The sequence below is a fragment of the Leguminivora glycinivorella genome, chromosome 20, assembly GCF_023078275.1.
Source record: "Leguminivora glycinivorella isolate SPB_JAAS2020 chromosome 20, LegGlyc_1.1, whole genome shotgun sequence".
NCBI classification, from domain to species: Eukaryota; Metazoa; Arthropoda; class Insecta; order Lepidoptera; family Tortricidae; genus Leguminivora; species Leguminivora glycinivorella.
The window spans coordinates 5087869-5115816 of NC_062990.1; the positions used below are offsets into that span (position 1 = coordinate 5087869).

Below are 27948 nucleotides of genomic sequence, written 5' to 3' on the forward strand. Positions count from 1 at the left end.
CAATAATTTAATACAATTTTAAAACAGCATAAGGGTTTTCATTAGAATGGTGCATATAAAACAAAATATAATCAATAAATATGGTACGAATAAGACACCTATTTAGTTTTCTGTTGTCTATGTCTTTAACCTCGTTTCGATCTCCAGCCTCTCGTCTGTATTCAGACGTAAAATGTCTCGTAAAAATTGCCATACTTAAAGAAATTCCATACTTTAGGGCCGTCCATAATTACGTAACGCAAAATTTCGTTTTTTTAAACCCCATATGCTATTTTTGTATTCCCTTTTTTATCCCTTTTTTTTATTCCTTCGTAGCTTGTGAACAAATTGTGGAGACCAACTCACCGTCAGTTTTGTTCTGTCCAAGCTCCATCACAAGTTGTCTCGCGTGAGACGGGATCACTGCATTGTAGTTCTCCAATATTACCTGTAAATAAAAAATCAATTATTGATTAAAAACACGAGTTATTATGAAAAGTGTAACAGGCTTTTTGTTTCTTTTCTTGACACGTTGCAAGTTTTTTTTATTACGGAAATAACCTCCTACGGCTCTTACCACCATTAACCATCATTTATAAAGTCGTTGTATGGCCATTATGAGTTTCACAGATTACCATTTGGACTGACGAATGTATCTGACTTCCATTTTTAAATTGGCACGTACACGCTTTAAAAACGTCGTAACCGCCACGTTAATTTATTTAATATGATCTTACCCGCTTAAGCAATAAAGTCCATTCCCGCTTGTGCCTCGGTGATCTAGCTTGCAACGTTAGCTGCGCGCGCGGCGCGTCCCACGGTATAACGTGGAAGGAGAGAGGTGCGCCCGCGATAGATTCCACCAGCATCATGTTGTTACACTGAAATTTGGAATTATAATAGATTAGTGTTGATTTGGCTATTTACTTACTTACGTTAACGTAGTGTAACTTCGAACTCCACCTTAGACCTTCTATGTAACCTTCTAAGACCCTGCGTACAAATGTTTGTACTTATGATATAATTTTAACTTTTTTTATAACGGTTTCTAAATTCAAAAACAAAACATTTGCTTCTGTGTTTGGTAACAGGACGTCGACTGACGACATGATTAAATTAATTTTGACTTTACTCATACTTCAGTCGTTCGTCAAACTATAAATTGGCACTGTTTTTGTTTGTTTTTTTTTTTAATACTTAATTTTCTTGCCGCTAAGATATTGAAAAGTCAAGTTATGTGCAAAATGTCATTTGATATTCGCCAGTCGCTTTTCGACGAAGGAAAACATCGCGAGGAAACCGGGCTAATTAATCCTAGTAAGGCCTTCCCTTCGTGTTGGAAGGTCAGATGTCAGTCGCTTTCGTAAAACTAGTGCGTACGCCAAATCTTGGGATAACGCAAGGAGAAAGATGTTTTTATCTAGTAGAAACTAGAACTCACCATGATATGAGACTTGTACGCGAGGATTCCGTCCTCGCGGTTTTTCGTCACGAGCAGCATTTTGTCGAAGAGGAAGGCATGCCGCATCGCCTTCGCGCCGAATACTCTGTGGACACACAATAAAAGAAATGGGTACGCAATTACGCATGTATCAACCTTAACTGATTTAACTTCAAATTGACGACCGGCCTGGCTCAGTTGGTAGTGACCCTGCCTGCTAAGCCGCGGTCCTAGGTTCGAATCCCGGTAAGGGCATTTATTTGTGTGATGAGCACAGATATTTGTTCCTGAGTCATGGATGTTTTCTATGTATATACGTATGTATTTATATATTTAAGTATGTATATCGTCGCTTAGCACCCATATTACAAGCTTTGCTTAGTTTGGGACTAAGTTGATCTGTGTAAGGTGTCCCCAATATTTATTTATAAATAAGACTATTGTTGGCAGTTAGTTATACGAGCCCCTAAAAATTGCAAAAGAAGGCTTGATTGTGTGGGAGAAGATCAAAGATTAAATTAATGACTTAAATGAGGAATTAGGTTTACCAAGGAGCGTTGCCAATTGCGACAACTGAAGGAAGCCATGATTCACAAAGGGTTGTAGCGCCATCGACCGTAATTCACTAGAAAACAAGGGTCTGTCCGTTCCATAAAGATATCACGCTTATGTTATGACTCAGCGATTGTTACTTCGTTGGTTATGACTACTTTAAGATATGGTGTAAAATTATGGGGAAAAAAATAATGTTTAGGTACTTATTACATTTTTTATTTCTCTCTTAGAAGAAATGCTTACAAACCTGAATGTCCCTTCGGCACACAGCTCCCCGTACGTGGTCAGATCCGGTCCAGTCCAGCCGTACAGGAGCGATTGGATCTCCTGAAATGTAAAAATACCATACATTACGTAAGACTAGAGGATTACCCACTCAGTTGCTCTTAGTTACCAGCTAGTAAAACAAAACACAACATATATTGTAAGTCAACTGCCTACTAAAAGTACCTAAGGGCATAAGGTCAATTTTGTTTGAGAAAATTACCAAGTTGTTATTGGATTTTTGCCTCACAGGCTCAACTTGGCCCATAACTATTGTGTGACTACTTTGGCCCATCCACTAAGACGCACCCTCTTAGGAAATGTCTCATAGACTTAAAGTTTGATTTGTACTTCTAAACTTAATTTCAATTATAATAAGACGAAAGTTATGGTGATCAGAGCTCTGGTCGGGATTTTGTGTGCGGAAGTCAAAAAACCGGCAATTTTTATTATATCGTCACTACTTTCAAAAAATCTCGTATCTCACGCTGTTCCTCAAAGTTAAAACGCAGTAAGTCTATATGCATTCCATACATACTTACTACAATTTTCTTTTCATTGACAGACGAAGATACAAGTTTTTTTAAAAGTAGTGACGATATGTACGTACTTACATTCTGTTCCGTGGCTCAGTACTCGCTGAAAGTCGTCTACCTTTGCTGACAAGACTGACAAGGCATAGTATAAACCAGTGGTAGGCAAACTTTTTTCATTGCTGGCCAAAATTCGAAGGAACTTTAGAGATAAGTTCCTTCGAATTTACACCAATGATGTATCCGCATCTGCATAAAATCCTCTCGCGAGCCGGACTTGGCCCGCCAGCCATACTTTGCTCACCACTGCTTTAAACAAACTCTTCAGCACATTTAAAAAAAATATGTCAAAGTATAAAATAATACGATTAAGTAATAAATTAATAGTTTAAAAAACACTATAAAACACGCTTTTATAAATGCACGTAAAAGCCAAAAATAAATTATGGATCGTTCAAGTTGTCTCTATTTGTGAGCTGAAGTTTAAAAACTATGTGCTTTTAATTATAATATTTGATTGTAAAAGCGTGGGGCGCTGGAACAGGAAAGACTTTTTGTATAACTTGCTGATAAATCAAATTATGCTATGTTACGGGAAGGAGGTTACACAGATTGACGCGCTAACTGGAGTTGCAGCATGACTAGTAGGTTCTACATTAAACAGTCAAATTAATTAAAAGTCAGTGTTCAAAGTAGGTACCAGTTTGTCGAACTCAGACAAAATATGCGCTAGTAGCGAGGAGAGTCGACAGTCACCGACACTTAGAACGCCGCTTTTTTCCGGTAATCAAAGTACAAAAGGGGAAAGTGTCTACAGTGACAGGATGCAGAGTTCTTGTTCGTGGACGAGATATCTTTGGTTCTCTTTGGTAACCCTTAGGCGGCATATGTAAACGTTATGTTCTTATGCAACTTCATTCGCCAGGAAGTTCGGATTAGTATTTGTTTACAAGAAAGTCTTTCCTGTTCCAGCGCCCCACGCTTTTACAATCAAATATTATAATTAAAAGCACATAGTTTTTAAACTTCAGCTCACAAATAGAGACAACTTGAACGATCCATAATTTATTTTTGGCTTTTACGTGCATTTATAAAAGCGTGTTTTATAGTGTTTTTAAACTATTAATTTATTTTATACTTTTTAGTCATTAATAATGAAATACTTTTAACATTTATACATAAATTTATTTCAAGTAGGCGGATTTTACATGCCATTTATGGCTTAACGTGTACTTATTGCTAATTGCTACTTAATAATAACTAGCGGCTACCTTCGTATTACGGTATTATCATAAAAATGTTTATACCTAGTAAGTTATCCGTAAAAGATAGACAATATAGACATGTGCAATCGCGGACTTTTTGAAGACATTAGAGAGACATACTTTCGCCATACATTGTTTTGAAGCTCTCAGCTAGTGGGATTTTGTTTGACTCGATTAGAAAATATTGTCACATTGCCAAGGAGTGGTATTCCTTGCCGGCGGCTATATTTCCGAGCTCATATAACCCGGCAACCTTCAAATCAAGAGTGAACAGGCATCTTCTGGGCGAGCTCACTCCATCGTAGGCCACGTCTTTGCCTTTAGCTAGTCTGTGGTCAAGAGTAAGCCCATTTATAATAAAATAAAAAAAAAACATTTCAACTAATTCAAACAAAATTTAAGTATTTCTTTTTTGCCGAGCCCCCCTTTATTTGCTCTTAAGGGTCACAGGAAAACCATTACCCAACTTATTTTAAATACAACGTTGATCTTTCTTTTATGCGGGGGGCTTCCTCCCCCGAGCCCCCCTTTGTTTGCTCTTAAAGGTCACAAGAAAACGCTAACCCAACTTATCTTAAATACTACGTTGATCTTTCTTTCATGCGGGGGGCTTTGCCCCCTGAGCCCCCCTTTGTTTGCTCTTAAAGGTCACAAGAAAACGCTAACCCAACTTATTCTAAATACTACGTTGATCTTTCTTTCATGCGGGGGGCTTCGCCCCCGAGCCCCCCTTTTCTTTACTCTTACGGGTCACAAGAAAACCTTAACCCAACTTATTTTAAATACAACGTTGATCTTTCTTTTATGCGGGGGCTTCGCCCCCCGAGCCCCCCTTTGTTTGCTCTGGAAGGTAACAAGAAAACGCTAACCCAACTTATTTTAAATACTACGTTAATCTTTCTCTTATGCGGGGGCTTCGCCCCCCGAGCCCCCCTTTTCGTTACTCTTAAGGGTAACAAGAAAACCCTAACCCAACTTATTTTAAATACAACGTTGATCTTTCTTTCATGCGGGGGCTTTGCCCCCGAGCCCCCTTTGTTTACTCTTAAAGGTCACAAGAAAACGCTAACCCAACTTATTTTAAATACAACGTTGATCTTTCTTTTATGCGGGGGCTTCGCCCCCGAGCCCCCTTTGTTTGCTCTTAAAGGTCACAAGAAAACGCTAACCCAACTTATTTTAAATACTACGTTAATCTTTCTTTTATGCGGGGGCTTCGCCCCCCGAGCCCCCCTTTGTTTGCTCTGAAAGGTAACAAGAAAACGCTAACCCAACTTATTTTAAATACTACGTTAATCTTTCTTTTATGCGGGGGCTTCGCCCCCGAGCCCCCCTTTTCGTTACTCTTAAGGGTAACAAGAAAACCCTAACCCAACTTATTTTAAATACAACGTTGATCTTTCTTTCATGCGGGGGCTTCGCCCTCCGAGCCCCCTTTGTTTGCTCTTAAAGGTCACAATAAAACGCTAACCCAACTTATTTTAAATACAACGTTGATCTTTCTTTTATGCGGGGGCTTCGCCCCCGAGCCCCCTTTGTTTGCTCTTAAAGGTCACAAGAAAACGCTAACCCAACTTATTTTAAATACTACGTTAATCTTTCTTTTATGCGGGGGCTTCGCCCCCAAACCCCCCTTTGTTTGCTCTTAAAGGTCACAAGAAAACGCTAACCCAACTTATTTTAAAAACAACGTTGATCTTTCTTTTATGCGGGGGCTTCGCCCCCGAGCCCCCTTTGTTTGCTCTTAAGGGTCACAAGAAAACCCTAAACCAACTTATTTTAAATACAACGTTGATCTTTCTTTCACGCGAGGGGGCTTCGCCCCCGAGCCCCCTTTGTTTGCTCTTAAAGGTCACAAGAAAACGCTAACCCAACTTATTTTAAATACTACGTTGATCTTTATTTTATGCGGGGGCTTCGCCCCCGAGCCCCCTTGTCGTTACTCTTAAGGGTCACAAGAAAACCCTAACCCAACTTATTTTAAATACTACGTTGATCTTTCTTTTATGCGGGGGCTTCGCCCCCGAGCCCCCTTTTCGTTACTCTTAAGGGTGACAAGAAAACCCTAACCCAACTTATTTTAAATACAACGTTTATCTTTCTTTTATGCGGGGGCTTCGCCCCCGAGCCCCCTTTGTTTTCTCTTAAAGGTCACAAGAAAACGCTAACCCAACTTATCTTAAATACTACGTTGATCTTTCTTTCATGCGGGAGCTTCGCCCCCGAGCCCCCTTTTTTGCTCTTAAAGGTCACAAGAAAACGCTAACCCAACTTATTCTAAATACTACGTTGATATTTCTTTCATGCGGGGGCTTCGCCCCCGAGCCCCTTTTCTTTACTCTTAAGAATCACAAGAAAACCTTAACCCAACTTATTTTAAATACAACGATGATCTTTCTTTTATGCGGGGGCTTCGCCCCCGAGCCCCCTTTGTTTGCTCTGAAAGGTCACAAGAAAACGCTAACCCAACTTATTTTAAATACTACGTTGATCTTTCTTTCATGCTTCCCCCTCGAGCCCCCCCCCCTTTTTTCTGTTCTTATCTTCCGGCACCATCATCAGGCCTTGAAACCTAATCGTAGTCATAGTTCATTACAATACTTTTCTAAGAAGCCCAAAAACAGCTATGATACGATGTTCCATCATGTAGTTCCAGTTCATATCTTCCGGCTCCATCATCAGACCTTGAAACCTAATCGTAGTCAAAGTTCATTACAAGACTTTTCTAAGAAGCCCAAAAACAGCTATGATACGATGTTCCATCATGTAGTTCCAGTTCATATCTTCCGGCTCCATCATCAGACCTTGAAACCTAATCGTAGTCAAAGTTCATTACAATACTTTTCTAAGAAGCCCAAAAACAGCTATGATACGATGTTCCATCATGTAGTTCCAGCTCATATCTTCCGGCTCCATCATCAGACCTTGAAACCTAATTGTAGTCAAAGTTCATTACAAGACTTTCCTAAGAAGCCCAAAAACAGCTATGATACGATGTTCCATCATGTAGTTCCAGTTCATATCTTCCGGCTCCATTATCAGACCTTGAAACCTAATCGTAGTCAAAGTTCATTACAAGACTTTTCTAAGAAACCCAAAAACAGCTATGATACGATGTTCCATCATGTAGTTCCAGTTCATATCTTTCGGCTTCATCATCAGACCTTGAAACCTAATTGTAGTCAAAGTTCATTACAAGACTTTTCTAAGAAACCCAAAAACGGCTATGATACGATGTTCCATCATGTAGTTCCAGTTCATATCTTCCGACTCCATCATCAGATCAGCTCAACAGTACCATATTATTGTATTGTCATCGGAACTACATATAGCTGCCAATTTTCATTACGCTACGACTCCTGGAAGATGGTTAAATTAGCTTCCTTAGATTCCATTACATACATAGTTACATACACGACGACCTAATAAAAGCGTGTTAAAAATAAAAACTTGTTTCTCTTGATTATGTGTCGTGGCTTACTATACTGTTTAGTTTACTTAGTTTAGTATAACATGTTTTTGTCTGGTGGTTATAATGTTATTATATCCTGATTATACATATTTGTTCCGTTTGTATGTAACGGAAGGGTTACCAAGGAAGACCAGCGTCAAAGTATCGAAAAGGAACCTGACACCAAGCTGAGTGGAAACCTTTTCAGTGACGTTTAAATACAATTATTGTGACATGCTTTTGTAATTTATATTGTTTAAGCGTCCTGAATAAAGTTTTTTCTATTCTATTCTATTCACATCATGCAGCAATAGACTAACCTGTACTCTGACTGCGTGTTCGTGTCTCCTCTTCATGTCGTCGATGTGCTGCGCGATGCCCGTCATCTGCATCAACGCGAACTCTGTCTCCCTAGTCGCACTCTGCTTCACCACGTTCTGAAATTATAAATAAAGTTATAAGAAACACAGTTACAAGAATGTTAACATGAAACGGGTTTGAGATCAGTAGTTCATTCAATTTTCAGTTACCCTTCGGGTTGGGAGGTTAGATGGCAGTCGCTTTCGTAAAAGTAGTGCCTACGCCAAATCTTGGGATTAGTTGTCAAAGGGACCCCAGGCTACCTTGAGCCATGGCAAATGCCGGGATAACGCAAGGCACTTCATTCTGTAATTATTTTAGTAATATTGTTAGCATAACATTATTTATTAAACTGCCATTTACAGAACCCTTCCTATGCATTTTCTATTGACTCTGTAAACATCAATATCGTATAAATATTGAACAGCTGCGGGGCGAGTGTACATCCTTGGCGTACACCACTCGTGGTCGATAGTCTCCATTACTTCTTGTCCCACTTGCACCTAAACTTTTCGCTGCCCAATATTTTTGTTAATTGTCAGATCTTTAGCATTAAGTAAAATGTCCTCAACAAATATGATTACCCCGTCATGTTGTGCATATTCTATTAAACGCCTTTTAGTAATTAATAAAACATATGTACCTAATGTACCTATACAAATCAAAACGATATCGCTATCCTGCAACAGCAGTATTGATATTTACGACACTATTAAAAACGTTATTCTGCAAAATATCTTGGCGCCCTATAGATAGTAGTACTATATGGGGCGCCAAGATAATTGAAGAAAGAAATTGCTACCATCACCAGGTATAGGAAAACCTATAAAACGACGATTACCTACCTATTTATGACGCCCGAATGAATTTTGTTCTGCGAAATTAATAGGTGACCGAAAACCTTGCATCGACTTCCACCTAATCTACTTAAAGCCCAAAAATCTGACCTGCAGCAACAGGTGGTACTTGAGTATCCTCTGCACCGGCTTCAGCAAGTAGCTTGCCAGCGGCAACGGGTGTCCTAAAGCCAGCTGCCGCTCTCTAAACTCGCGCGCGCTCTGGCTGCGGCCGGCCAGCTCCGCCAGCCGCGCCATGGTGCGGGGGTAGCCGGTGCAATAAGATGTGTACACGGAGAAGCCGGAGGTGTTGTTGACGAAGCAGCGAGCGATGCAGGTGGCGTCAAGGCGGCAGGTGTTCAGCTCTTCACAGAGGGATCTGGAATTGAGAGGGGATTTCTTTAAAGTATTGGACTTGACACATATTATCAGCAGATCAGGACCTAAATTAGTTTACTTTTACTTTTTTTTGTCGCCACTGTATTTCCAGTTCTGAATGAACAACTTCTTGCGAACACCTTCTAAAATAACTTCTCCAAACATTTTTTCACCTTTTTGCTGCAGGATTTTACCTCGTCCGTAAGTCGTCAATGTGTCTGATAATTCTTCGCGTATTCCTTAGGTTACCCTTGAGACAGTATAATAAAGAGTACTATCGTACAGTATGGCCACTCCCGCTCCCCGCTGAAAGTGCCGCTCACCCCCTCTCGGTTACCTCACAGTTACCGCCTGTCAAAAACGCGAACAGTCGACCTGTCATATTTCACTCATACAAGCATATACACGAGCTTAAACTGTGTACTAGGAACGCGCCTCTTTCATATATTTGATCACCAGAGTCCGAGGTGTGCCCTTGATTTGGGCATAAATACCCTTACTATGGTCTGACTTGATTACGCTTTAACTCACTATGCCAAAGAAACCGTGAAATGATTGAAGATCAAAAACATGAATTTAGTACCAAACTAAACCCATAGGTTCCTCTGTATGGGATACAGAAGACTTACATACATTAGGAAGGCATTGTGTTTCTGTGTGGTCGAATAAGAACATAAAACTTTCAACCGGTACCTAGTACAGTTTACACGTATTGAGTAATTAACCCAAGATTATAAACGGGAACTTTATTGCTGACTGCAGTAACTAGTAACTACTCTGTGGGTTATTAAAACATTAGGTACGTACTTTTATTGCTAGTGTAACCTTTAATGGGTTTTAGGTTTTAGCAACAGCTTTGGGCGAGTAAATTGGAAGGATGTTTTGTAGAAATGGCAAAGAATCTGTTCGTAATTAAAAATAAATTAAATGTACGATTAATAAAAGTCAAGCTAGAAACGAAATAGTTCATTAATTTTCACATAAGATGTCCTACAGTATTTTCTACAATTTCACGAAAACTAAAAATGCTTTTCACTTTAGAAGCGTTACACAAAACTAATATTGTATTTAGGACACTCGACATCTTCGTTTTGTCACGGGAAATACCAAACTAATACAGATGTAAGTGCGAAAAGATTTGCCATCGCATTCTTACGGAAACGTACGAACGTGTCATGCTATTTCAGTCAGTCTCAGCTCAGTACAAGATGTACTGACATTGACTAAACTAGCATGACAAATATACGAAAGAAACCCTTTTAGAACAGGATATAATAGAATACAATAAACATTTATTCGTGAACACAGGCAAGACAAAATACACATAATATAATAACAAGACAGAAAGGAATGAAGTTCCACGAAATGGTCTCATCTCAGCGTGTTGCTGGTGGCTTCCAGCGCTGATCTTCCGATGAGACACACTCACACTACTTTTCGCACTACATTTGTATTTTCTCTATCACGTGATGAACATCATATAGCTTATCATTTATCACTTTTGCCACACCTCGGATACCAAATATTTCAAAGAGGTGCGTTCCTAGCACACAGTCTAAGCTCGAGTAGGTGAACGCGTACTATGCTTGTATGAATGAAATATGACAGGTCGACTGGTCGCGTTTTTGACAGGCGGTAACTGTGAGGTAACCGAGAGGGGGTGGGCGGCACGTCAGCGGGGAGCGGAAGTGGCCATACTGTACGATAGTATTCTTTATTATACTGTGCTTTTGCGGTACCAGCGTACAGGTGTATCCCTGTAGGTATCAGGTGTGAAATAGGATCATCTGTGGGGTTAGCAATGCTTGGTTACATCTCGAATAAATTATCTAAGTAGGAGTAATTTATGTAAGAATTTAGACCTTTATATTACCCTGTGGAAGAAAGATTCATTTTATGAGATATAAGGCAAACAAGCAAACAGGTTGCTCATTGTAAGCGATTTACCATCAGTGCGTTTTCACATTATCGGATCATCAAATTTAGGATCGATATCCCATACATCACAGGCGCCATCTTGGATTTTACTTAATCCTTTCGACATCCGATATCGGATCGGATAATGTGAAAAAACGGACTCAGACGACGTCTGCTCTTTTGCATCCTATCTTATAAGCATGATGCCTCAAACATAGAATATGGACGTCGCATAGTAAGACGTTAGTGCGTTTTCACATTATCCGATCCGATATCGGATGTCGGACCGATAGCCCATACATCACAGGCGCCATCTTGGATTTTTTCCATTGAAATCCTTCCGACATCCGATCGGATAATGTGAAAACGCACTTAGGGAGCTACGGAGTCGACATTAGACATAAATTGATCTCATGATATCTTATGAATACATCGGGGTTTTGGGAGCGGGAATGAATTCGTGTATTTGTAACTCTGTTTATAGTCATTTGAATTACTGAAATACATATTTAACTATGTAACTGGCTCCAAATGTACCTAGAAATGTTAAAGTAATGTTTATCTTTTATCGTTTTCACCATTTTTGGACTAGTGTAAATCATTCCCGCTCCCAAAACCCCGATGTATGCTTATGATACCTACTATGTATATACGTAAAAGCGGCTGTATCTCAAAACTAGTCCATATTTTCGGTTACCAGTGTAGTTACATAGTTGTATTTGTAATACCGAAAGGCAGTGACTAACAATAGTTCACGAAGTGAGAGGTTGTAAGTTTAAGCTCGCGACCCAAATACAGAACAGCTTACGCAATGCGTCGTGAAGCTCAATCAAAAGTATCAAAACGCGTGTTAATATAAACATTATAATGGGATAGTTCTGATTAACTGTTAAATTATATAAGGCACTTATCACACTGCTGCACTAAATAGCAAAGATGTTGGTACATACGTAAGTACGTACCGCCAAGGAACCATAAAGAAAAATTAAATGCACGTTTAGATGGCGCTAATATTAATTTAGCAATTTTAACATAGTATATTAGGATGCAAAGGTAACTTGAGGAGTTTCATGTGCTCTGCACACAAAACTGCAAACGGGTTACCCCGTTTGGAAATACGCGAGTGAGTTATGTATGTAAAGGATATGGGTCAAATTGTCAAAACAAAGGTTACTGCAAAGTTTTCATTTACAAAAATCCTCGGAAAGTATCCATTCTCTTTAGTGAAGAAGAAAGAAAGACATTTCTTACAAAACCGAAGTCTGACATCGGTCCAGGGATTTCAGGGTGGAATCGTATCTATACCTCTTTAAACCATTTAGGGTTATCAAAAATTAAGTAATTATCTCTGATAAGAGATATATATCTACACTATGTCCACGAATACAGTCTGGCAATACGAAAGAGTAAACAGTGGCAACATCGTAGTGGGGCATTTTCGCGAGAACAATCACCAAAAACATTTTTTCTAAGATAGATACATTTTATTTTTTCCTAGTCAGAATAACGAGCCATTTTCGATCTAGGACAAAAAACAAGAGACAAAAAAATGGTCCCAAAATTTTCTATTATTTTGCATAGGTAATTTCCACTTTGTAACCGCTGTACAAAGTGTTTAAATAATGATAACGAAGTGGAAAAATTAAATTTGGTACGCTTTTTTTACCTAGTAGGAACGATTCTGAGTACGAAAAATATAGGTTTTTGAATCTTTTATCGCGAAAATGCCCAGTGTCCCCTTTTCTTGCATAGGTGTGTTGATTAGAAAGCAACGACATTACAATGTTGCCACTTTAATATAGATTTTTTTGCTAGTCTGTACGTCGCTGTCGCTTCGCAGTAACACTTCGCTACAGCGACTTGCGACGGCATCGGCAGTGTGTCATGCCCCTTACAATATGTTTAATTACATTTACCGTTAAATTAATATGATCTCTTGTCAGTTTGAAGGTTTATTACCTTTTGTGGCCTTTGTGAGGTTTTTATAAGATTAATATTGTGGTCACGGTTCATTTTGAAGGGATAACAAGTAACGGGTTTATAGTACCCATGTTTATAGATATAATCTCGATTGCAAAGAGATAAAAATGAATGGAACGAATGATGAATGAAAGAAATTACTCGTACGCCATAATGTTATAATACGCTTGTCAATTTTTTTTTAACTTTTACAAAGAAGACTGCGACCGGTCTGGCTTAGTGGGGCAAAACCTGCACTAATCAATGGTCTTAGGTTCGAATCCTGATCGGTATTAAGTATATTAATATGTATGTAGGAATTGGAGGTATATTGTGGTACTTACCTACCTGTTATAAATATGTTTATCTTCGTAAGTATATAGGTACATATATCGTCGTCTTAGTGCGTTTTCAGATTATCCGATCCGATATCGGATGTAGGAACGATATCCCATACATTTAAGCCGCCGATTTTTGCCTTTGAAATCCTTCTGACATATCGGATCGGATGATGTGAAAACGCACTAAGTCTTCTAGTGTTCATAGCAAGCTCCTAAGTTTAAGGCTCGGCAAGATCGATCGTCAATAATAATTACCCATTCCATAAAAAAATACCTAAGAAAACCTCAACATCAAAAGACATTTTACAGTAATAAATAATTCATAATAAATTAATAGTTTAAAAAACACTATAAAACACGCTTTTATAAATGCACGTAAAAGCCAAAAATAAATTATGGATCGTTCAAGTTGTCTCTATTTGTGAGCTGAAGTTTAAAAACTATGTGCTTTTAATTATAATATTTGATTGTAAAAGCGTGGGGCGCTGGAACAGGAAAGACATTTTGTATAACCACAGAATATATAAGTATTACTTGCTGATAAATCAAATTATGCTATGTTACGGGAAGGAGGTTACACAGATTGACGCGCTAACTGGAGTTGCAGCATGACTAGTAGGTTCTACATTAAACAGTCAAATCAATTAAAAGTCAGTGTTCAAAGTAGGTACCAGTTTGTCGAACTCAGACAAAATATGCGCTAGTAGCGAGGAGAGTCGACAGTCACCGACACTTAGAACGCCGCTTTTTTCCGGTAATCAAAGTACAAAAGGGGAAAGTGTCTACAGCGACAGGATGCAGAGTTCTTGTTCGTGGACGAGATATCTTTGGTTCTCTTTGGTAACCCTTAGGCGGCATAATGTAAACGTTATGTTCTTATGCAACTTCATTCGCCAGGAAGTTCGAATTAGTATTTGTTTACAAGAAAGTCTTTCCTGTTCCAGCGCCCCACGCTTTTACAATCAAATATTATAATTAAAAGCACATAGTTTTTAAACTTCAGCTCACAAATAGAGACAACTTGAACGATCCATAATTTATTTTTGGCTTTTACGTGCATTTATAAAAGCGTGTTTTATAGTGTTTTTTAAACTATTAATTTATTTTATACTTTTTAGTCATTAATAATGAAATAAATACCTTTTAACATTTATACATAAAATTATTTCAAGTAGGCGGATTTTACATGCCATTTGTGGCTTAAAGTGTACTTATTGCTAATTGCTACTTAATAATAACTAGCGGCTACCTTCTTATTACGGTATTATCATAAAAATGTTTATACCTAGTAAGTTATCCGTAAAAGATAGACAATATAGACATGTGCCATCGCGGACTTTTTGAAGACATTAGAGAGACATACTTTCGCCATACATTGTTTTGAAGCTCTCAGCTAGTGGGATTTTGTTTGACTCGATTAGAAAATATTGTCACATTTCAACTAATTCAAACAAAATTTAAGTATTTCTTTTTTGCCGAGCCCCCTTTATTTGCACTTAAGGGTCACAGGAAAACCATTACCCAACTTATTTTAAATACAACGTTGATCTTTCTTTTATGCGGGGGCTTTGCCCCCGAGCCCCCTTTGTTTGCTCTGAAAGGTCACAAGAAAACGCTAACCCAACTTATTTTAAATACTACGTTAATCTTTCTTTTATGCGGGGGCTTCGCCCCCCGAGCCCCCCTTTGTTTGCTCTTAAAGGTCACAAGAAAACACTAACCCAACTTATCTTAAATACTACGTTGATCTTTCTTTCATGCGGGGGGCTTCGCCCCCCGAGCCCCCCTTTGATTGCTCTTAAAGGTCACAAGAAAACCTAACCCAACTTATTTTAAATACTACGTTGATCTTTCTTTTATGCGGGGGGCTTCGCCCCCCGAGCCCCCCTTTTCGTTACTCTTAAGGGTCACAAGAAAACCCTAAACCAACTTATATTAAATACTACGTTGATCTTTCTTTCATGGGGGGGGCTTCGCCCCCCGAGCCCCCCTTTGTTTGCTCTTAAAGGTCACAAGAAAACGCTAACCCAACTTATTTTAAATACTACGTTAATCTTTCTTTTATGCGGGGGCTTCGCCCCCCGAGCTCCCCTTTGTTTACTCTTAAAGGTCACAAGAAAACGCTAACCCAACTTATCTTAAATACTACGTTGATCTTTCTTTCATGCGGGGGGCTTCGCCCTCCGAGCCCCCCTTTTCTTTACTCTTAAGGAACACAAGAAAACCCTAAACCAACTTATTTTAAATACAACGTTGATCTTTCTTTCATGCGGGGGCTTCGCCCCCCGAGCCCCCCTTTGTTTGCTCTTAAATGTCACATGAAAACGCTAACCCAACTTATCTTAAATACTACGTTGATCTTTCTTTCATGCGGGGGGCTTCGCCCCCCGAGCCCCCCTTTGTTTCCTCTTAAGGATCACAAAAAAACCCTAAACCAACTTATTTTAAATACAACGTTGATCTTTCTTTCATGCGGGGGGCTTCGCCCCCCGAGCCCCCCTTTATTTGCTCTTAAATGTCACAAGAAAACGCTAACCCAACTTATCTTAAATACTACGTTGATCTTTCTTTCATGCGGGGGCTTCGCCCCCGAGCCCCCTTTGTTTTTGCTCTTAAAGATCACAAGAAAACGCTAACCCAATTTATTCTAAATACAACGTTGATCTTTCTTTCATGCGGGGGCTTCACCCCCGAGCCCCCTTTGTTTGCTCTTAAAGGTCACAAGAAAACGCTAACCCAACTTATCTTAAATACTACGTTGATCTTTCTTTCATGCGGGGGCTTCGCCCCCCGAGCCCCCCCTTTGTTTGCTCTTACAGGTCACAAGAAAACACTAACCCAACTTATTCTAAATACTACATTGATCTTTCTTTCATGCGGGGGCCTTTTCTTTACTCTTAAGGATCACAAGAAAACCTTAACCCAACTTATTTTAAATACAACGTTGATCTTTCTTTTATGCGGGGCTTCGCCCCCGAGCCCCCTTTGTTTGCTCTGAAAGGTCACAAGAAAACGCTAACCCAACTTATCTTAAATACTACGTTGATCTTTCTTTCATGCGGGGGGCTTCGCTCCCCGAGCCCCCCTTTGTTTGCTCTTAAAGGTCACAAGAAAACGCTAACCCAACTTATTTTAAATACTACGTTGATCTTTCTTTCATGCGGGGGGCTTCGCCCCCCGAGCCCCCCTTTTCTTTACTCTTAAGGATCACAAGAAAACCCTAAACCAACTTATTTTAAATACAACGTTGATCTTTCTTTCATGCGGGGGCTTCGCCCCCGAGCCCCCTTTATTTGCTCTTAAATGTCACAAGAAAACGCTAACCCAACTTATCTTAAATACTACGTTGATCTTTCTTTCATGCGGGGGGCTTCGCCCCCGAGCCCCCTTTGTTTGCTCTTAAAGGTCACAAGAAAACGCTAACCCAATTTATTCTAAATACAACGTTGATCTTTCTTTCATGCGGGGGGCTTCACCCCCCGAGCCTCCCTTTGTTTGCTCTTAAAGGTCACAAGAAAACGCTAACCCAACTTATCTTAAATACTACGCTGATCTTTCTTTCATGCGGGGGGCTTCGCCCCCCGAGCCCCCCCTTTGTTTGCTCTTACAGGTCACAAGAAAACGCTAACCCAACTTATTCTAAATACTACGTTGATCTTTCTTTCATGCGGGGGCCTTTTCTTTACTCTTAAGGATCACAAGAAAACCTTAACCCAACTTATTTTAAATACAACGTTGATCTTTCTTTTATGCGGAGGGCTTCGCCCCCCGAGCCCCCTTTGTTTGCTCTGAAAGGTCACAAGAAAACGCTAACCCAACTTATTTTAAATACTACGTTAATCTTTCTTTTATGCGGGGGCGAAGCCCCCGAGCCCCCTTTGTTTACTCTGAAAGGTCACAAGAAAACGCTAACCCAACTTATCTTAAATACTACGTTGATCTTTCTTTCATGCGGGGGCTTCGCCCCCCGAGCCCCCCTTTTCTTTACTCTTAAGGATCACAAGAAAACCCTAAACCAACTTATTTTAAATACAACGTTGATCTTTCTTTCATGCGCGGGGCTTCGCCCCCCGAGCCCCCCTTTGTTTGCTCTTAAATGTCACAAGAAAACGCTAACCCAACTTATCTTAAATACTACGTTGATCTTTCTTTCATGCGGGGGGCTTCGCCCCCCGAGCCCCCATTTGTTTGCTCTTAAATGTCACAAGATAACGCTAACCCAACTTATCTTAAATACTACGTTGATCTTTCTTTCATGCGGGGGGCTTCGCCCCCCGAGCGCCCCTTTGTTTGCTCTTAAAGGTCACAAGAAAACGCTAACCCAACTTATTCTAAATACAACGTTGATCTTTCTTTCATGCGGGGGGCTTCGCCCCCCGAGCCCCCCTTTGTTTGCTCTTAAAGGTCACAAGAAAACGCTAACCCAACTTATTATAAATACTACGTTGATCTTTCTTTCATGCGGGGGGCTTCGCCCCCCGAGCCCCCCTTTGTTTGCTCTTAAAGGTCACAAGAAAACGCTAACCCAACTTATTCTAAATACTACGTTGATCTTTCTTTCATGCGGGGGCCTTTTCTTTACTCTTAAGGATCACAAGAAATTTAATCTTAACCCAACTTATTTTAAATACAACGTTGATCTTTCTTTTATGCGGGGGCTTCGCCCCCGAGCCCCCTTTGTTTGCTCTGAAAGGTCACAAGAAAACGCTAACCCAACTTATCTTAAATACTACGTTGATCTTTCTTTCATGCGGGGGCTTCGCCCCCGAGCCCCCCTTTGTTTGCTCTTAAAGGTCACAAGAAAACGCTAACCCAACTTATTCTAAATACTACGTTGATCTTTCTTTCATGCGGGGCCTTTTCTTTACTCTTAAGGATCACAAGAAATTTCACCTTAACCCAACTTATTTTAAATACAACGTTGATCTTTCTTTTATGCGGGGGCTTCGCCCCCGAGCCCCCCTTTGTTTGCTCTGAAAGGTCACAAGAAAACGCTAACCCAACTTATCTTAAATACTACGTTGATCTTTCTTTCATGCGGGGGGCTTCGCCCCCGAGCCCCCTTTGTTTGCTCTTAAAGGTCACAAGAAAACGCTAACCCAACTTATTTTAAATACTACGTTGATCTTTCTTTCATGCGGGGGCTTCGCCCCCGAGCCCCCTTTTCTTTACTCTTAAGGATCACAAGAAAACCCTAAACCAACTTATTTTAAATACAACGTTGATCTTTCTTTCATGCGGGGGCTTCGCCCCCGAGCCCCCCTTTGTTTGCTCTTAAAGGTCACAAGAAAACGCTAACCCAACTTATTCTAAATACAACGTTGATCTTTCTTTCATGCGGGGGCTTCGCCCCCGAGCCCCCCTTTGTTTGCTCTTAAAGGGCACAAGAAAACGCTAACCCAACTTATTTTAAATACTACGTTGATCTTTCTTTCATGCGGGGGCTTCGCCCCCGAGCCCCCTTTTCTTTACTCTTAAGGATCACAAGAAAACCCTAAACCAACTTATTTTAAATACAACGTTGATCTTTCTTTCATGCGGGGGCTTCGCCCCCGAGCCCCCCTTTGTTTGCTCTTAAATGTCACAAGAAAACGCTAACCCAACTTATCTTAAATACTACGTTGATCTTTCTTTCATGCGGGGGCTTCGCCCCCGAGCCCCCTTTGTTTGCTCTTAAAGGTCACAAGAAAACGCTAACCCAACTTATTCTAAATACTACGTTGATCTTTCTTTCTTGCGGGGCTTCGCCCCCTAGCCCCCTTTTCTTTACTCTTAAGGATCACAAGAAAACCTTAACCAAACTTATTTTAGATACAACGTTGATCTTTCTTTTATGCGGGGGCTTCGCCCCCCGAGCCCCCCTTTGTTTGCTCTGAAAGGTCACAAGAAAACGCTAACCCAACTTATTTTAAATACTACGTTGATCTTTCTTTCATGCTTCCCCCTCGAGCCCCCCCCCCCTTTTTTTCTGTTTTTATCTTCCGGCACCATCATCAGGCCTTGAAACCTAATCTTAGTCATAGTTCATTACAAGACTTTTCTAAGAAGCCCAAAAACAGCTATGATACGATGTTCCATCATATAGTTCCAGTTCATATCTTCCGGCTCCATCATCAGACCTTGAATTCTAATCGTAGTCAATGTTCATTACAAGACTTTTCTAAGAAGCCCAAAAACAGCTATGATACGATGTTCTATCATGTAGTTCCAGTTCATATCTTCCGGCTCCATCATCAGACCTTGAAACCTAATCGTAGTCAAAGTTCATTACAAGACTTTTCTAAGAAGCCCAAAAACAGCTATGATACGATGTTCCATCATGTAGTTCCAGCTCATATCTTCCGGCTCCATCATCAGACCTTGAAACCTAATTGTAGTCAAAGTTCATTACAAGACTTTCCTAAGAAGCCCAAAAACAGCTATGATACGATGTTCCATGATGTAGTTCCAGTTCATATCTTCCGGCTCCATCATCAGACCTTGAAACCTAATCGTAGTCAAAGTTCATTACAAGACTTTTCTAAGAAACCCAAAAACAGCTATGATACGATGTTCCATCATGTAGTTCCAGTTCATATCTTTCGGCTTCATCATCAGACCTTGAAACCTAATTGTAGTCAAAGTTTATTACAAGACTTTTCTAAGAAACCCAAAAACGGCTATGATACGAGGTTCCATCATGTAGTTCCAGTTCATATCTTCCGACTCCATCATCAGATCAGCTCAACAGTACCATATTATTGTATTGTCATCGGAACTACATATAGCTGCCAATTTTCATTACGCTACGACTCCTGGAAGATGGTTAAATTAGCCTCCGCAGATTCCATTACATACATAGTTACATACACGACGACCTAATAAAAGCGTGTTAAAAACATTTCACATCCCTTTAAATCCAACAAGCGTGTCAAATCGTCAAAAACTAAAGGTTTCCGTTTATGGAACCCTAACAGAAGACGGCTGACGAAACACGGAACCCTTGCGGAGGGGAGAGTACAAAAGAAAAATAGTTTGTATCGGAAAAATACTTACAGGAATACCTTTAACTATATCTAGATTTCTTTCTAGTAAAATTGTAGATTTGACCATAAGTATTATATTATGTAAAGCTGTAATGCGAAAAGATTTGCCTTCGTATTGTTACGGATACGTACGAACGTGTCATGTTATTTCAGTCAGTCTCAGTACAAAATGTACTGACATTGACTGAACTAGCATGGCAAATACGAGCGTTTCCGGAAACCCTTTTCGCAATACATCTGTACAATACTTGTTTTATATTTATTTTTATTATATGGGATTTTTTTCTCTTCTACTCAGAATAAAACTCTTTTAGAATCGTAATAGGCCGAAAAAGAATGTCGCGTTGACGTTAAGCATTATACAAAGTTTATGAACAAGTTTCGAGAAATTATTCATGTGGAAGTATAAAAATATTGAGCTCGTGATTGAGACAAATTGACTCCTCTATTAGAATCGAACTTATGATGCTGAATTGATTTTATTCATGTACAACACTATGAGGAAATTTACGTCGAATTTTCATTCAATGTGTTTTATTTCCTTGTAATCCACTCACTAACATTCTCGGAAATCTGTGAAAAAAAACCAAATCCCTACGGAACCCTACTGCCCAAGCCGTCACATTATACACTTTTTTTTTTAACCCCCATCAAACTACCCTCCCTATTATAACTACACCCTAGCAAAGGGTGTACCCCTAACCTTCGCACACTCACATCTCATACAATAATGTTTCCTAAATCAAACATTCCAGCGTGGAAATAAAATTGAAATTTGCATGGATAGAAGTTCGAGATACGAGATTGTGGTAGTTACTTTTGGTTTCCGAGTTCTTTTCACTATGGTGAAGTATTAAGCTAATTTGTCATTTTAGGGGGAAGCGGGGCAGATACGTACACCTTTTTTCAAAATTGATTTTAGAGCCCAAAATGATCTTCAAATACATTTTTTTTGTACCTAGTTGACAGCATATTTATTAAGGTATACAAAATTTACGTTTTCTTGTTAAATTTATACCCAGAGTCAGAGATATATTGATTTAAACAAAAAATGGTATTTGTGTAATTCTGCCCCACATGCAGGGCACTTTGATATCTAGTATGGGACACTTTGATACATCAATTTAGGGCACTTTGATACATATCAAACTGCCCCTAACAGCATGCGTTTCAGAACAACACACTTAGCTGACCAATGATAAGCCTTTTAAACATTACAAAAAGTTTATTAATGGTTAATTAAGTGTGGTGCTCTTGATACCTACGTACCTACCAGTAAGGTTATTAGGAAAGGTACACTAAAGGGGCACTTTGATACGTTCAAAACTGCCCCAACCAAAGTACCCCATTCGACAAATTAAAATAAAATATTTATTAAAAATATACTATGAAGTTTTAGTTCTAAATAATAAGCCAACTTGATAACTGAATAGATATACTTACTGCTTTTAATAATGCTCATCCATTAAACTCTTTAAATTTGCGGCACCACTCGATCAGAAACACGTAAAATTTTTACTTAGGGACCGCGAAAACACGTTTCGACGCGCTGAGCGGCAACGGCTGACTGGCGAGCGGCGCGGCCGCCGGTACGTCACTCACACATACAAAGGCACGTTTGAGTGTTGCCGCAGGTGTATTTAAGCTTGTAGGTAAGGAGTTAGTGTGGGTGTTCAAAACTGCCCCAGATTATAATTTTTTTTTCACATGTGCCTAACTACCCCGCTTCCCCCTAAATTTCGTTACGATTGAATATTTAATTTTATAAGCAATCAAAACCAAAAATGTATTTATATTGTAATTTATAATTTTAAATAATTAATTCAGTTTGTAATATATCTCATCTTGTAATTTATAATTGTAAAAAATTTTATTAATGTTTTTTTTGCATGGACAAATAAAGCTTTATTATTATTATTATTTGGTTGATATTTATATATTTCTCCTTTTTCAAGGGTTGTTAATTTATTATGCGGGCCATGGCCAAGCACAATAAATATTTTAGAAGTTTTATTGGGTGTCGTTTATAGTCGATGATGTTAAAAATTTCCTAGTTAACCGGCACGTATTCAATATTGTGGCTTTTTGTAGTGTGTATATGAATTGAGAGGGGATCTGCAGAGTTTTAAGGCTATTGTTTAGCGTTTTAGGAATTACTCCAGTCGTGGAAATTATGATTGGTACTATATGGACTGTACTTGCATGCCACTGACGTCTGAGCTCTATTGCCAAGTCCTTATACTTAGTTAATTTTTCATTGGATGTTGATTGTAGATTGTGTGTATTTGGAACAGCTATATCTATTAAATAAATGGTCTTATTGTCTTTGTCAAAAAATGTTATATCCGGTCTATTAAAATGAATTGTTTTATCTGTTATTATAGTCCGGTCCCAGTACAGTTTGTACTGCTGATTTTCGTGAACTGTCGATGGAGTATATTTATAATATGGTTTACGCACTTCAATAAATTTGTATTTGTGGGCTAGATACTGATGGATTATAGCTGCTACCTGATCATGACGGTGTTTGTAGTCTGTTTGTACTATGGATTTACAAGCACCTGTTATGTGTTGAATGGTTTCTGGAGCACTGTTACAATGTCGACATGAGTCAGTCGGTCGGTCTAAGTCCTTAGTTATATGTTTCCTGTAGTTGCGGGTGGCTATAACTTGATCCTGTATCGCTAACATGAAAGCTTCGGTTTCTGGAAAGAGTTCACCCCTCTTCAACCAAGTATTTGATTGATCTTTATCTACATATGATTGAGCAAGGTCAGCATGGTGTCTACCATGTAGCGCTTTCTGGGCCCATTCCAAAGTTTTTTGCTGTGGAGTTACAATCTGTTCATTACGTTGGATGTTTTTGTCTTTTAAATTTAGTGGGGTATAGCGGTCATCAATGTTTACTATGTAGGAGTGTAGCGGTGACTGTTCGGTTTTGGTATGGAAATATTGCCTGAGGGTGGTAATTATTATTATTAACTATCAAACTAGAATTCCCAAATCCATTTTATCATTTTCGCTCCTGTAGCGTCGTAACTTCGTCATAGCAAAAAAAAAGTTTATTCATTAACTTCAGAACTTAACAATATTCATGTTGGTGTCTCTTTTTAAGTATAGGTACTCAAGATACCTGTGTCAAGAGACTTACCTAGATAGCAAAGAATAAACTTACCGGTTGAAATTGTAGATGTCCTCTATATTGTTGAAAAGCTCTGTCAGCTCGTCTTCGGAAAACGTCGTGAAGCGACGCCACTCATGCAGGTAACCCTGGAAACAAACAAACAAACTTATAATTCTTCATCTAATATAATCATCATCATCATCATCATCATCATCATCGTCCTCGCGCTATCCCGGCAATTTGCCACGGCTCATGGGAGCCTGGCCTGGTCCGCTTTGACAACTAATTCCAAGATTTGGCGTAGGCAGCGACTGCCATCTGACCTTCCAAGCCGTGCCCGTGTAACTAGGCCTTATTGGAATTTAGTCCGGTTTCCTCACGATGTTTTCCTTCACCGAAAGGCGACTGGCAAATATCAAATGACATTTCGTACATAAGTTCCGAAAAACCAATTGGTACGAGCAGGGGTTCGAACCCGAGACCTTTGGATTGAAAGTCGCACGCTCTTACCGCTAGGCCACCAGCGCTTCTCTTCATCGAATATAATATCTCGGATATTTCCATCAGAAAATGTACAGTCAGTGGGCTATTCCACAACAGTGACATTGACACGACACTGACAATTTTGTGCCTATTTCTGGGTTGATAAGTAACATTGTTACTCAGCGTCAATACTTCCTTGTCGAACAGGCAATGGACGGCGAAGTGGCACTGTCGGGCGACAATTAATTGTAACTAATTGAGAAGAGCAATTCCACATTTGGATCACGTCTCCGATTTTGATAAAAATTGGTTGTATGGAATTTTCCTTTTTTTGTTACCGAAAATGTATAGAAATCTGGTAACAAGAAAGGAAGGTTTGATGCAATCAACCTACGAAATTTTGGGAAATCTAGTGGATCTTGCTCAGCATCATGGACTATATCAGCCTACCAATTTTTATCAAAATTGGAGACGTGATCCAAATGTACAAACTTTTCGGGAATTGCTGAGAAATAGGCCACTGGGGTAAATTTAGAAAATGATGATGTTGTGAGTGAATCCAAATTAATTAGCCAAACTTATGTGAATTATAATACTTATAATGTTTAACAACCAACAAAATTAAATAAAAATGGTGGGCATTTAAATGTCCTTCTGAACAATCTGAACTGTCAACATTCCACAAGAGAAAATAATAAAACTAATTAAGGTTGCGTTTCAAACAAATACCTATGTGTAGTGTTGTGATGGATGTGTTTTTAAAACTAATATAGAATCCTATGAATATAGGGCCTTATGTGCGCACAAAACAAATTACATAAAGTACAGGAAACATTATAATTGTGTACAAAGGCGAAACTTATCCCGTAACTTGTGTAGATGTGTCGATATGAACCTCGTATTCTATTAGCCAACGATTCCACGTAGGTTCAAACTTAGTACCCATAATCTTCATTTTATTATTATTCCTACATTTATGAACTAAACTCTTGTATACTAGAATTACCAGTTATAGGTCAAGACCCGTTAAATTTCTCACAATGGTCAATTCCAATACCACAACCACAACCGGGGTTACTACACTACGACAATGCGTCGCAAAATTGCACTTAATACCAACCCGAGTCGTAACGGCATAGCGGAGAGTGCTGTGAAAATAGTAAATACGACGAAAGCTGATGAGCGTAAAGTTGGATTTCGAACTGTTTGCGAGGTTTAGAATTTCATTTAAACGTTGCGTTCTAGAACGTTCTAACTTACAATAGATGCTTAGACTGACATGAACGCGAAACTGAAGAATTTAAAGTTGATTTTTAAAGGAATGTTTGAAGTACACTTAGGGTTAGTTTTTGAGGTTGTGGTAAAGTAAAATAATAGGAATTACTCGTATAAGTTTTACTGTGCGGTTAGAAAAGCTAAAACAATACTATAAATAGCTGTTAAGATAAGTATGGCACATTCTTCAGTTTGATGAGATGAGGTCAACTGAGAATTAGTTCCGTATTATGTACTTCCACAAGAAAATAAGGAAGACGTGTTAACAAGAGTTGTAGACATCGCACATTCAAAGCAACAAAAAATTCTCACCAATTTTCACGAGAATATATTGAGAAAATGTATTCTGTAGAGAGGTAAAGTGGGATATAAGAAAATCCATTTAATTTTTGCCTAAACTAAAATTAAATTGCTGCTACACATTAGCCCGATCAATTAAAAAATCGGGTAAAATTACAAATCAAAAATTAAAACGCCGCCCCAAGGGCTGATTGACCCGAAAGGTCCGAGTTAGCGAAGGTCTCCATTTCAGTTTCGGTATTTTTTTATCGACTCGACTGTTTTCAATTTCTTTCAAAAACACGGAGCTATAGGGGCTTTCGAGACCAAATTACAGCAACATTTTCAAAGATGAGCTTTGTTTAAAAAACTTAAAATATCCGACTTCTTTCCATAATTTCTGAAACTGTGCCTACTACACTATGTTTGCTAATAAGTACAACATACCAAACTCAACATGTTTCCTATCTAGAACAATTAACTATAGACTAATGATCGGCACGATTTCCCTTTCGGACCCTTTCCAAAGAGAAACTAAGGTCCTTATGGGCATGCCCTATTAGACCACTACAATAAACAATATTGACAACGGGTCTGTTTAAAATTGAGACCCACTTATATCCGTCGATTTTACAAGTTATCTGGTATAGATTACAAAAAAAGTTAAATTGCTAAGAGGTGGTTAAGAGTCATAATCAGTTCACAGGGATTTTGGCAGCCCCGCCAGAATAAGTGTTATTTTAAACATAAAACTCCCAGGATGAAATTATGACGTTCACTTAACCCTTGCACTGGCGGGTCTTTTCAAAATCGCTGTCAATTTAAGAAATTAAAAAAGAAAAATCTGATGTAAAAAATGCACATTATATAACCGTCAACTGAATATCCCTCCTTTTAAAAGTTGGTCAAAGATCCAGCTCTTATGCTCCGACTTGTGTTGTTTGTTCACTACATATTTCAGAAATGATTTGAATACCTAAACGCAATCATAATAATCATATATACATAAAGATGTATGTAAAAATATATCTTATCTCAGCTTTAATACTTGATTTAATCTTCAAAAGCCTCGTGAGCATATAACATCCATTAAAGCTATAATAAAATATAAATATATACGTACATACGAGTATCTTTATCAGTAACATAGTTCCAACTCTTAAAAAAACCAAGCAAGATCATCTAAATCTACATATGACAGCGGAAGTCCGTATCTAAAGCGATATCTACACGATGCATAATATGCATATAATGATGTTATTACGTAGGTAGTCGATTTACACTGCGCCTTATGGTGCGTTTACATTGGGAGAGTACTTGATGATAGTGCGAGAGTACAGTTACTTGTTCCTTGAAAACCACATTCGAGAATCCTCATTGCTAATACTACTCACTGCAACGAATCAGTTGACTTATTTGACTGTCAATAAGTTAAGCAGACGTTTCGACGGTATTTTGTTTTCCTGACAAATGTTATTTTCTATGTTTGATGTCCTGACTAGCCTTTGTCCCCTTGACTTTGAAGGAGTGATATGCCGAAACTGAAACTTTAGTGTCGAACTAGTTACTCGACGGTAGTCAAGTGTAGACTGTCGAGTCAACCCTGAATTGCTGTGATACTCGTAAAATGTTTTAATCAAAATACAGCGCTGATAACCCAAAGGGCAAACAATTCCCATAGTACTGATTAGGCAACAAACACACTGACACCACAATAAGTACGACAATGTCAGTGTCATGGGCGCGTAACAATGAAGTTTAACTCAGTCTCACTCTAACTACATATAACACTTACAGAAGCAAAGAAGTGACTAGTACTCTCCCATTTCGACTGGTGTAATCTAAACGAGGCTTTACCAGCTCTGTGGACAAACAATACGTGTCGCAACTCGTGGTACCGGTTTGGCCCACACCAAACACTCTGATACTACGACACGACACGACACCAGTGTCATGGACGCGTGACAATGAAATTTGATAGTCAACATGCTATAGTTTATAACTTAATCGGATAGTCCGTCCAAGGTAAGTTGGCAACGATTTTTACAGCCACGCTGTGCAAATGTTATTTTAAACGTTAAACTTTAAGGGCATTCCCTGCGCCAATGACCTTCGATTTCAATCCATTGATATTATGATAGTTTCTAAAGCCTATAATATTAACAGCATCGTCTTTAAAACGAAATAGTATCTCATAATTCCAATGATTGTTGTGATATTTGGCATTAAAATTGAACAGTTTTTAGGGTCAAAAACTGGTTTTTTGGTCATAAGTTTTGTTTTAATTACCTACTTTAAAATTAAAATCTCTCTTGAATAGAAAAGTCAAAGGTAAATCCAAACTCGTCGATTTCATGTAAATATGTAAAACCTTTCACTAAAATCAAATTCGATAAAAAAGTGTTTTTTAGACCATGTTTAAATCATAAAAAATAAGTATTTTTTTTTAAATATGGCAATTATAATAGAGATAAAAGATTGAA

The 27948-nt window shown here is 38.8% G+C and overlaps 1 protein-coding gene across 3 annotated transcripts in view; it reads right to left on the bottom strand.

Moving 5' to 3' along the window:
* Window positions 1-27948, bottom strand: part of LOC125237242 — a 236611-nt gene that overhangs the window by 6129 nt on the left and 202534 nt on the right. For all 3 annotated transcript variants that reach the window (XM_048144256.1, XM_048144257.1, XM_048144258.1), the window contains exons 4-10: window positions 23480-23574; window positions 8796-9063; window positions 7809-7925; window positions 2223-2302; window positions 1421-1526; window positions 717-860; window positions 346-427 (exon numbers count right to left, since the gene is read on the bottom strand). In XM_048144256.1, coding sequence (XP_048000213.1) covers window positions 346-427; window positions 717-860; window positions 1421-1526; window positions 2223-2302; window positions 7809-7925; window positions 8796-9063; window positions 23480-23574 — 892 coding nt within the window. The remainder of the gene's footprint in view (window positions 1-345; window positions 428-716; window positions 861-1420; window positions 1527-2222; window positions 2303-7808; window positions 7926-8795; window positions 9064-23479; window positions 23575-27948) is intronic.